This window comes from Mya arenaria, chromosome 6 (assembly GCF_026914265.1).
Source record: "Mya arenaria isolate MELC-2E11 chromosome 6, ASM2691426v1".
NCBI lineage: Eukaryota > Metazoa > Mollusca > Bivalvia > Myida > Myidae > Mya > Mya arenaria.
In genome coordinates this window covers 4,801,910-4,814,629 of record NC_069127.1, presented here as the reverse complement: position 1 = coordinate 4,814,629, position 12,720 = coordinate 4,801,910, and the positions used below count along the sequence as shown (strand labels likewise).

The window sequence follows — 12,720 nt, the reverse complement described above, 5'->3', positions numbered from 1 at the left end:
TGCATGTGTTTATAAACACAATGAAATACCATTTCAACAGCACATGTATTTAAAAACACTCCGCAGCAACAATACTACGATACAATAAGACGACCCAACCAACCCTGATGCAATGCTACACGGCGACCTTACCGCCGCTGTAACAGAGTTTCACGTCGACCAATCGCCGGTGGTGCAGTGCTACACGGCGACGTAGCAGCCGCTACAACAGAATTACACGGCGAACGAATCACCGCTATTGCAGTCTTTACGGCGACTTTACCGCCGCTGGTACAGGGCTACACCAACAGGGCTACAGGGCTGCACCCAGGGCTAACCCAAACACCGATGGAACATTTTTACACAGCTACGGCATGCTGGCGGGCGATGTCTTCAAGCCCCCTTACACACTCGCTGTCGCCGTCACTCGAGTCCGAGTCCTCGCTAATACTCGTGCTTTCACCATCAACCACGCTTGCCTCGTCAACGACTACTTTAGCGGACTTTTGCTCGGGTTCGTCGAAACGTTCCGAAACACTTTCACTTTCGCTCGCCTCATAGGCATTTACAGTATTTGAGTTAGCGTCCTCAGTGGAAATATCCTCCGCTTCCGAACTGTTAAATTCATTGATGTTTGTGTCTAAATGAGACGCAATATCGGCATGGGACTGGCTGTCGTGTTCACTGGATGTCTCTTCACTTCGGCCAGTATTTTCTGTGCCTTCATTGGCTACAATATTACCATCGACGGGCTGAATCAAAACGCCATCGGGATTCTGAACATTGTAGCTTTCACTATCATAAGAGGGTTTGTGATCGCTGCTAACATCGCTCGACACCTCGCTTGCGGTGGGTTGCCCGGAGTGGCCCGCGTACAACGGCTGGTCGGGCTGGTAAGTGGAAGGGCCGGGAACGACGTCACTGACCGCGTCTAGGTCAGTGGTTGGCTCAGATTTGCTCAGATTACCGAACAAAGAAGGCACATTGTCATTATTATCCGCATCCTCAATGCTTGAAAACTTCATACTATCTTTATCTTTCCCGATATCACTTCCGGTTTTAGATGACCCCGGTGTCTCGGCCTTACCGGTAACGCCCAACCCGCTCTTGTAGTGACGGAATGCTTTAATTTTGTCGACGACGTCAGTGAGAACGGGCTTGACGTTAGTGCCGTTGACGGCGGAGACGTTGTGGAGACTGACGTCACGGTCCTGAATGGTGGCCAGGTCCAGCACAGTCCGCATTTCCTCCTCCGCCATCGCACCTGCAATAAAGGGGCTCTGTGTTGAAATGAACAGAAAAAAAACGTTCATCGCGAAGTTACACTTCTTTGAAATGAATCCTCAACGGTACATTGAAATGCAAAAGGCTCCAAATCCGACGCCGGTAGGCGATTGCATAAAACTTGTACAAGTTGTCCACATATAACTTTAGGCTTAGTTTGCAAATCGAGTGGTGAATGCGAAACGGTTCTAAGTGACATTGGATAAAGAAGAAGATCGAACCATTTCGCTTTCACCCCTCGACATGTAAATGATAATATTGTTCAGCAATAATTTGCCAATAATTAATCGATAAATATTGACCAATCAAATCAAATTTTGATTGAATTTGACCAAACAAAAATTATTTTATTATAGAATAAGCTGTTGGAACATATAAAGCTAGCAATAAAGGTTAGTTTTCCATCATGTCCGAATGAACCTTTTCGGAAGGCCATTAATTGGTAGGGTTGTTAATGCGAACGCAGAATTTATGTACATGTACCGGCCATTTACAGATTGAAATCAGTGTAAACTAGACAAGCATATACAAGACTAATATAAATAAATATAAATGTATATTCAAAATTTCTAGTCGCATTCAATACCAAACAAGCGGGGCAAGTGGGACATTATGTGGGCGACTCTTTTGTAAGCGTACTTGAAGCGGGACAATAACCATTTGTATTATTAAACGTAAACATGAAGATCGCGAAACTAGTATTACACAATTCCCTTTCATCAAATAAAAGTTCGATTTAGTAAAATAATTGGCAATCATTTCACCAAGCAGTCGACTGTGTGCATACACAGCTAAAGCGGTTTAATATGAAATTCGATATTTGTATAGAAAATAGAAAAATATTGAAACAGGCTCAAGTGCCCTAGGCCTAGGGCTGGCGACAGATGATTAAGCCAACGATATATAAAATTGCTAATAGCGTTTGCTTCATTGATTCCTTTTGCTCATTAGCCTAATAATTTCAAGCGTTTGTTACAGCATAGACATGATGTTGGTGATAAAAGGTTGCAATAGATTTGGGTGTGGCGAGTACGATATTCAGGGGCGGATCCAGGATGTCAGAGGGGGCATAACTTAGGGGCGTGACCTTTTGACTTGCACCCCGCGTACAGAACCCAAATTATTTTGGTTTAAAGTGTTAATAGGGGAGTTTGAAAATCTTAACAATTTCTAGTCTGAAATGGCGTATTTCTTCACTCTGTTCTCTTATATTGAAATAAAAAGTAAACTTGGGCGATTTGGCTAAAATACTTCGATGTACGTCCAACTTAATGGGAAGTGTACTTATTAAAATCTTATATTTCTATTTAAATAGTCGAACAAAAAATACTGATTGGTGCAATTGCATAATTTCATTTCAATCCAATAGCGGCTAATGTTTCGTGTCTCATAAATGAACTCCGGTTATGTGAGAGTGCAAATATATATGATAATTATTTGTTTTTAAGTTTATAAACTCAGTAATATTTTTGAAACCTATACTATTTTTATTCTTTTAAACAAAACAGAATGTACCTTCAACGTCCTGCTTGTTATTGACGACGACGAGCGGCACCCGACGGAGGCGGCCGTTCTGGAGGAGCTCGTGCAGCTCGAAGCGCGCCTCGTCCGCCCGCACCCGGTCCCCACCGTCCACCACGAACACCACCGCTGTAACGACACGTGAACATTTCTACACGTGGTGACTTGAATATGCATTGTGGTAAACGTTATTACTACTTTCACGACCGTGACAGTGAGGACGTGGACACAATTGAAGCATATAAACGGGTGGTTTTGTGTTCGTTTTTCTTTAAAGATACGGTCCTTGTTTTGAATTTGAATATAATGTGTAAAATTACAGCTATGAATACGATGAAGTACGAATAAAATCCAAATAGTTATAAAGGCTACTGTCCGTAACAATGCCAATAAGAAACAATGGTCAACTTGAATGTGTTACAAATGTTGATCAGTGCGCCATACCCTCCACGTTTTTGAACCAGTCGTGCCAAAGGTGTCTTGAGAGTTTTGAACCCGGCAGGTCGTATAGCTGCAGGCGGGCTCCCCAACGGGGCCGGGCGTGCTCTATGTTCACACCCCGGGGTGCATCGTTCGCGTAGATTACGTGGTCCAGCTTACACTTGTACATGAACGAAGTCTTGCCTGTAAACAAATAAGGCGCTTCACTTATGAACTAGAATATATCATATATATAACAAAACAGAACAGATTGAAGTTTATTTCGATTTGTTCGACAAAGCATCTTGTCATTCAAATATAATTATACAACCTAAACAAAATAGTCTTGCATGTGACCATCGTAAAAAGGAACTAGTCAATATTATTAAGGGTTTGTGTTTCGTGCTCGAACATACATGTCAAGATCTTGTATGAACCTTTTAGTCGAGAAAGGCGTTAGTAACGCGATTCAGCAAAATGCTGTGGCGTGATTGGTGGATTGACAGTATCGCCTGATGCTACCAATATATTCAATAAAGGTTATAATATCCGTCAGTTTATGTACTTTTGGACTTTAATTGTATTTCAAAGGGTAAAGCGAGGAATGCAAATTATTATTACAGTGCTTGAGATAGTTTAAAGAAAATGCAAATAACTTTATTGACAATGGGAAGACAACAGGTGTGAGAGACGCCACTAATTTCTACCTGCTCCATCCAGCCCAAGGATGAGGACGCGCGGTATGCGACCCTCGAACACGTCTGCTATGTTCTTGAGACGCCGTCGGGCCGCCGTCACCCGCGACAGGAAGTTACCCATACTGCAACGCCCTACTTAGAAGATCGACCGGCCGACAAGGGGAAACTGATGACTTGGCAAGTGGGCGCGTGGGCGTTTCACACAATCACAGTCCGGTTTAAAAACTGCTTAATCTCCTCACCGATATGATGTTTTCAATCCATAAGTATGCTTTAAGTCTATAACAAATGCATTTGACTCACACAGTGAAGAATTCAATCGAAATGGAATATCGTAAACATTTAAAACAAGTTTATATAATGAATTATTCACAGCTTTCTTTACAGGCTAATCAACCATTTGAAATAAGATTGACTTAAATGCTATTATACTAGTATTACCAAATAGTTTGTAAACATGTTCACTACCATCACAGTCCACTGATCTACTGTTGATAATTGCAAATGCCACACAATAATTGATCAACTCAGTGTAGCCTACTTTAAATAATGATTTGAATGAAATTTCCCCGTGTCAATGAAGAAGGATTGATTATGTCTGAACTTAAACGGTCACTTCTGAACCTTCTGTAGACCTACTGGACGCACTGGAGCGAGGGTTGACCGGTATTATTTATTCAATCGCCTATTTAACATCTTAAGGCGGCACTGCCGAAAAAGCTCTTCTTGTACTCGCATTTATTTGTATAACTGGCACGTTATTACTGTGTAGTTTACTTTGATGTTAACGTATAGTTGAGGTGAATTAAAGATCTGTAAGATTCTCACGGAGTATTGTTACAGCCTACTTTGAAAATGATAGTAGGAACTATTTACCACATTTACATAGAAATAATATCAAGATTTGATGTTTTTAGTATGTGTGAGAATGATTGAGAAAATCTAATGAAGTGATTCAGATTACCTCAATTGTATTTAAAACTTGAAGAAACCCAACTATTGATGTAGCCTAACCTGATCTTGGTTTCTTTATACACTCGAACCCCGTTGGCTCGAAACCCTCGTTTGCTCAAACTGGAAGTAAAGGACCGCTTTCTTTATACTGAGTGTAAGCATTCCCGCTTGGCTCGAAACCCTCGTTTGCTCAAACTGGAAGTAAAGGACCGCTTTCTTTATACTGAGTGTAAGCATTCCCGCTTGGCTCGAAACCCTCGTTTGCTCAAACTGGAAGTAAAAGACCGCTTTCTTTATACTGAGTGTAAGCAATCCCGCTTGGCTCGAAACCCTCGTTTGCTCAAACTGGAAGTAAAGGACCGCTTTCTTTATACTGAGTGTAAGCAATCCCGCTTGGCTCGAAACCCTCGTTTGCTCAAACTGGAAGTAAAGCACCGCTTTCTTTATACTGAGTGTAAGCAATCCCGCTTGGCAAGAATTTTCCGAGGCTCGAGGTATTTTCGCCGGTCCCTGGGAGTTCGAGCCAGACGGGGTTCGACTGTAGATGATTTTGCAATAACTAGTTCTATGTGTGTTCAATTTTGTTTAATATCCTGTTTCTGCTCGGCGATGTGGCTGTCGGCTTTTTCTCGTGCTCCTAAACTGGGCTCGGCAATTTTCTGTGCAAACAATGAAAAACACAAATTTCTTTTACATTCGTTTTTACATTTAATACCTTATCTTTAAGGCATTAATACCTTATCTTTAAGGCATTTTAATAGTAATCCAAAATACGGTGTGATCAAATAACTATGAAATCTTAATGAAGGACGATGGAGCGAATCAGATTGTTATCGAACACACAAAGTATGAGAAAGCCACACCACAAATACTTTCACCCGGGTCAACCGATTTAGGATCGCACCTTCCTTTCTTTACCCAGATGTAATCTACCCAATTTTGTAGAACGGGCTTTGGACCAAAGAACGCTATTTTTCATAAGTCCTCCATACCTTCACCGTCTTATATTAAAAACAACATACAAGAGGAGAAAAACGATTGGTCATGGCTGATTATTGTCAAACGCTTAAACCTGTCAAATAATTGCAATATTGGTTATACTTCACTTATCGAAAACAAAATAAGGGTCAACTATATAATCGTTTCATGAAATTGTGATATAGAATAACTGACATGTGTGCAGATTGTATCAATAACTGACATGTGTGCAGATTGTATTAATGACTGACATTTGTGCAGATTGTATTAATAACTGACATTTGTGCAGATTGTATCAATAACTGACATTTGTGCAGATTGTATTAATGACTGACATTTGTGCAGATTGTATTAATGACTGACATTTGTGCAGATTGTATTAATAACTGACATTTGTGCAGATTGTATTAATAACTGACATTTGTGCAGATTGTATTAATAACTGACATTTGTGCAGATTGTATTAATGACTGACATTTGTGCAGATTGTATTAATGACTGACATTTGTGCAGATTGTATTAATGACTGACATTTGTGCAGATTGTATTAATGACTGACATTTGTGCAGATTGTATTAATGACTGACATTTGTGCAGATTGTATTAATAACTGACATTTGTGCAGATTGTATTAATAACTGACATTTGTGCAGATTGTATTAATGACTGACATTTGTGCAGATTGTATTAATAACTGACATTTGTGCAGATTGTATTAATAACTGACATTTGTGCAGATTGTATTAATAACTGACATTTGTGCAGATTGTATTAATAACTGACATTTGTGCAGATTGTATTAATGACTGACATTTGTGCAGATTGTATTAATGACTGACATTTGTGCAGATTGTATTAATGACTGACATTTGTGCAGATTGTATTAATGACTGACATTTGTGCAGATTGTATTAATAACTGACATTTGTGCAGATTGTATTAATGACTGACATTTGTGCAGATTGTATTAATGACTGACATTTGTGCAGATTGTATTAATAACTGACATTTGTGCAGATTGTATTAATGACTGACATTTGTGCAGATTGTATTAATGACTGACATTTGTGCAGATTGTATTAATGACTGACATTTGTGCAGATTGTATTAATGACTGACATTTGTGCAGATTGTATTAATAACTGACATTTGTGCAGATTGTATTAATAACTGACATTTGTGCAGATTGTATTAATAACTGACATTTGTGCAGATTGTATTAATAACTGACATTTGTGCAGATTGTATTAATAACTGACATTTGTGCAGATTGTATTAATGACTGACATTTGTGCAGATTGTATTAATGACTGACATTTGTGCAGATTGTATTAATGACTGACATTTGTGCAGATTGTATTAATGACTGACATTTGTGCAGATTGTATTAATAACTGACATTTGTGCAGATTGTATTAATAACTGACATTTGTGCAGATTGTATTAATGACTGACATTTGTGCAGATTGTATTAATGACTGACATTTGTGCAGATTGTATTAATAACTGACATTTGTGCAGATTGTATTAATAACTGACATTTGTGCAGATTGTATTAATAACTGACATTTGTGCAGATTGTATTAATAACTGACATTTGTGCAGATTGTATTAATGACTGACATTTGTGCAGATTGTATTAATGACTGACATTTGTGCAGATTGTATTAATGACTGACATTTGTGCAGATTGTATTAATAACTGACATTTGTGCAGATTGTATTAATGACTGACATTTGTGCAGATTGTATTAATGACTGACATTTGTGCAGATTGTATTAATGACTGACATTTGTGCAGATTGTATTAATAACTGACATTTGTGCAGATTGTATTAATGACTGACATTTGTGCAGATTGTATTAATGACTGACATTTGTGCAGATTGTATTAATGACTGACATTTGTGCAGATTGTATTAATGACTGACATTTGTGCAGATTGTATTAATAACTGACCCTTACTTATTATTTTGAGTGTAGTGGGATCAATGAAGTATCAAAGTTAATCTCATTGTTCAAGAATGTTTGGATTTATAGATTTACGGTGCTTAAGTCGGCATTCTTGAGCTACAAACGGCGTAATACAGATATGGTAATACCCCCAAAAGAAGTGCATGTAAGCTGTGAGAACACGGACTTAAACTAATGTACAAGTCAGTCCTGAATAAATCCGAACAGTTTTGGCAACGGAACATTAAAGTCAATTTCAGGCTTCTGCGCGCCAAAAAAAGATGAACGCTGTGCAAGGGGAGTTTTTTTTTACTATGACTTGAACGTACTCATATGTCGAAGTATATACGCAAAAATGATAAATAAAACTATTGTGTAGCTGCGGCCATAAAACACTCAGAAGTTCAAGAGAAGCCATCGTAATAATAACAATGCAGTCAAGTTGTATTTCATGTGTATTCCCCAACGCCATACACGAGTCGTGAAGTAATTACAATGTACTTAGACGTCATTTTGAGGCGCAGGCCTTGACCTACGCTCATGACATTGGACAGGCGTCTTGACAATATGCGATCTGCACTGTTTTACGAGTACAGCGTGGTTGCAAGTTGTATTTACATCATTACATGGGGCAAAGTAACGAAATTTAATGCTCGAAACCATTAACCTTGTAACGTGGCCTTGACCCTGCAGTAAAGTTTCAACATTGGTTCTGCTTGTCGTCATGGTGAGAAAAACATAGTTACCAAAGTTCATTGGAATCCATTTATGTGAGTGAGTGAATCATGGATCAGCCAATACAAAACTCAACAAGAGCTGTCACAGAGACAGCGCCCTCGAATATTCCGCTGCTTTTCGGTGTATAGATTGAAAAGTTTTGGCGAAACATGCATGGATCACTGTTAGATTAGATTTCAAGCTGAGATATTTACATAAATTGAATTGGAAAATATTTGAGGTGGTACGCAAACTGTAATGTAAATTCTGAGTCGAAAAAGAGGCATAATTTTGTCAAAATGTTTGATCGAGTTACCTCCTCCTGTGCATAGGTTGGGGGCATGATGGCGAACAAACGTGCGAAGTTTCAAAACCAGATGTCAATAGACTTTGAAAATATTTGAGGTGGTACGCAAACTTTAACATAAACTCTAAGTAAAAAAGGGGCATAAATTTGTCAAAATGCTAGACAGAGTTACCTCCTCCTATGAATAGGTTGAGGGCATGATGGTGAACAAGTGTGCAAAGTTTCAAAGCCATATGTCAATGGACTTTGAAAATATTTGAGGTGGTTAGCAAACTTTAACGTAAATTCTAAGTAGAATAAGAGCAGTGTTCGACACTAACGGGGTCCCGGGATCCCGAGGACACCAATTTTTCAGGAGGGACACCTGAACTTCGAAGTCCGGTATTCCGTCGGGACACTTAAATTTTTGACTGATAAACGCTAAATATCAATAAATAAGTAGCATTTAATTAATTTATTACCAAAATTCGGGCTCCCTTAAATTTCTTGACAGCACATGTCAAAACGATATTATTAATTATCATTATCGGACTCATCAAAGCGAAAGTATAGGTAACTATTTGACTATAGTTACGTCATGAATCTATAAATAAACAGGTCATTTCACAAGGCGCATGCAGGTTAACGCTTCCGTTTTGTTGTTTACATTTTAAACAAGGTCAGAGCTGACAGAGATTTATTATTGGTAGAATACTTATGTGGAATTGATTTGCTTATGTGTCAGAACTGCCCCAAAAGATGCCATCTCTGGTGATACCTTTTATATAATATGATACGACCTTTGAGTATTTACAGTAACATTTACAACACAAAAGAACAGCAACCTACATTCAGCATTCTGTGTTAATTGGCATTCAACTTATCTATATTCTTTGTTAATTTTAAAGACATATATTTTATGCTTTGATAAAAAATTTAAATGGTTTTATTCATTAATTCAATCAATTTATATTATTTTTTTTTTACTTTTTGGCGCGAAAATTAACATGTATACACAATTTTTGGTCGTCTGCTCTTCCAGTATGCACATCGAAAAAAGGCCAGGCAGCAACCCCAGTCTTTACAAAGCGATAATCAGGTTAAATTACATGTAGTTATTGGTACTGCAAACGTATGAGGTCAATGCCATACATCAACACCTAAGAAAACACAAACACTGTACAATCAGTATAGACTTTATAGAAATCATGAATTTTTACGTAACAAAAACAAATTATAAAAATGAACAGAAGATGATTGTCTTATTATATTCACATATAGACATAAGTATATAGACAGCTAGCACATCACAGTGATAACAAGAGAAGAAAATAATTATGTTCATGGATAGTTGATTGTTGAATGCAAAATAGCATTTATACTGATGCATATATTACTCCACTAATACATACATGTACATAAACTAATATGTACATAAACCATAAACTAATACATACATATACTATTAAAATACATTCACTAATACATAATTATACTAATACATAATAATCATAAAGGTTTTGCGCACAATTTGTGCATTGGGGACCGGAAATGGTGCTCTCTAGCTTTAAAACGGCTTCATAAACTCGTATATCCATGCTTTTACACTTATATTGACATAATTAAAGAAAACAAAAAAAAACGTTATGTGTAATAGTTGATAAAAAAATGCCCAGATATCTAGTCAACATTCTAGATGGTGCCCACTCATGCTCTGAGCAGAAATACAGAATCAGTGTTGGCTACTGAACACATTCAAATTGTAGATGTAAAGGTTATGTGAACACATTCAAATGGTAGATGTAAAAGTTATGTGAACACATTCAAATGGTAGATGTAAAAGTTATGTGAACACATTCAAATTGTAGATGTAAAAGTTATGTGAACACATTCAAATGGTAGATGTAAAGCCATGGTTATCTGAACAAAATTATGTAAATTTCTTGTATTAAATGCAGCACAGAAATGCAAAAACATGTACAATATGCAGCCATGAGAAATTCAGAATTACTCTTCTCTCTTCAGATATTTATCACATACATAACAATACACTTACCAATCAATACTGTGTCAACATTTATTTTACATGAAATGAAATTAATAGAAATATATAAGTATAAATTCCATTAAATATATACAATCACAGTTTTCATGGAGACATTTTATTTCAAATAATTCATTTAATAGCTGCATATTTCTGAACCAATGTCAGACTAGAATCAAAATGCGCTTAAAAAAGACACAACGTCTGCAGTAAAAGTAGTCCCTTATTTAAGACAAAATCATGTGCTGGTCCAACAGGGCTTGAAACCCCATCTAGGGTCCACATGCTACCGGCAGAACCCTGTCTTCCCTGAGCTGAGTGGCACTGGGTCACCATGGGAAACACAATACTGCTGGTACAATGCCGTACACAGATAGAGATTGGCATCCCTTGTCTCAATATTTGCTTGTGGTTCAATTCTTTTTCTGGACTACTATCCTCCATCGTTTTCCCTGTACTAGACCATTAATGTTCCCTGCCTTGATCCACAATGTTCCAGCAACAAACATTTTAGTGTTCTGAATGCCAATGGATGTTTCCTCTAGTTCACAATATTCATATTCCATTCAGCTCTTTACTCAAGCCAACAACCCCTGGATTCCAACTTCAGTTCACAATTCCTGCTCAATTCCCATTTCTACCCTTTGAACCCCCGCTACCCTGTGTTGGCGGAGTCTTGAAGCTCTGTTGCAGGGCGTAGGACACAGTGCTCTCATCTACTCTCACAACTTTCTTGCGCTGTCGAGCATCTGATATCACCGCATTCCACTCATCATTTCCCTACAGTGGTAACATTGAAGTTAGTATGTGTAATTTTTAAAAGTAGGTGACAACTATTAATACTGCTGTATTTAAAATTAGGCATAAAATCAACCAGCAATTACGGTATATTGTATAGACTTTTTAGTCACTAAATATATATAGCACAATCTACTATCAGAAACGTAACAAGAGCTGTCACAGAGACAGCGCGCTTGACTTTTCCGCCTCTTTTCGGTGTATGAATTGAAAAGTTTTGGCGAAACATGCATGGATCACTGTTAAATTAGATTTCAATGCAAAACATGATGTGCTGAGAAATTTACATAAATTTAATTTGAAAAAATTTGTGGTACACAAACTTTAACGTAAATTTTAAGTTGTAAAAGGGGCATAATTTTGTCAAAATGCGTGATAAAGTTACCTCCTCCTTCATACAGGTTGGGGGCATGATGGTGAACAAGGGTGCTAAGTTTCAAAGCCAGATGTCAATGGACTTTGAAAATATTTGAGGTGGTACGCAAAATTTAACATAAATTCTAAGTAGAAAAAGGGGCATAATTTTGTCAAAATGCTTGATAGAGTCATCCCCTCCTGTGTACAGGTTTGGGGCATGATGGTGAACAAGCGTGCTAAGTTTCAAAGCCAGATGTCAATGGACTTTGAAAGTATTTGAGGTAGTACGCAAACTTTAACGTAAATTCTAAGTCGAAAAAGGGGCATAATTTTGTTAAAATGCTTGATAAAGTTACCTCCTCCTGTGTACAGTTTGGGGGCATGATGGTGAATAAGTGTGCAAAGTTTCAAACCCATATGTCAATGGACTTTGAAAATATTTGAGGTGGTACAAACACTCTTACAAAAACTTGAACACAAGTGGCTACACCGACGCTGACGCTCGGGTGACTAGGATAGCTCTCCTTATTCTTCGAATAGTCGAGCTAAAAGTGCTTGTAAGTCTATGCAGTTTTGCATGAAAACACAAACCTCTAGAGACTCAAAGTGTCCGACCAGGTACATGGCATACTTGGCCCGTGTCAGAGCCACGTTCATACGATTCCTGCTCCCCACAAACCTAATAACAAGGAGAGACAAGTATACTTTAAAACTTCAATGCACTAAAGATA

General features: G+C 37.9%; 2 protein-coding genes across 2 annotated transcripts in view; both read right to left on the bottom strand.

The window, feature by feature from the left end:
• LOC128239393 (uncharacterized) lies at positions 1 to 4,348 on the bottom strand. Its single transcript, XM_052956015.1, has 4 exons — positions 3,912 to 4,348; positions 3,229 to 3,408; positions 2,779 to 2,913; positions 1 to 1,243 (listed from the first exon to the last, which is right to left on the bottom strand). The coding sequence occupies exons 1-4, from the start codon at positions 4,021 to 4,023 to the stop codon at positions 339 to 341; spliced, it is 1,332 nt and encodes a 443-aa protein (XP_052811975.1). The 5' UTR covers positions 4,024 to 4,348; the 3' UTR covers positions 1 to 338.
• A 5,625-nt stretch (positions 4,349 to 9,973) lies between these two features.
• LOC128237216 (uncharacterized) overlaps positions 9,974 to 12,720 on the bottom strand; it is a 42,666-nt gene continuing 39,919 nt past the window's right edge. The window contains exons 23-24 of the mRNA XM_052952555.1: positions 12,581 to 12,668; positions 9,974 to 11,614 (exon numbers count right to left, since the gene is read on the bottom strand). Coding sequence (XP_052808515.1) covers positions 11,459 to 11,614; positions 12,581 to 12,668 — 244 coding nt within the window. The 3' untranslated portion in view covers positions 9,974 to 11,458. The remainder of the gene's footprint in view (positions 11,615 to 12,580; positions 12,669 to 12,720) is intronic.

Excerpts from the sequence above, each read along its gene's own strand:
- LOC128239393 (XM_052956015.1), bottom strand. The coding sequence starts at position 4,023 with ATGGGTAACTTCCTGTCGCGGGTGACGGCGGCCCGACGGCGTCTCAAG. Across the intron at positions 3,409-3,911 it reads CCTTGGGCTGGATGGAGCAG|GCAAGACTTCGTTCATGTAC; the intron begins GTAGAAATTAGT and ends ATTTGTTTACAG. Across the intron at positions 2,914-3,228 it reads CTGGTTCAAAAACGTGGAGG|CGGTGGTGTTCGTGGTGGAC; the intron begins GTATGGCGCACT and ends GTGTCGTTACAG.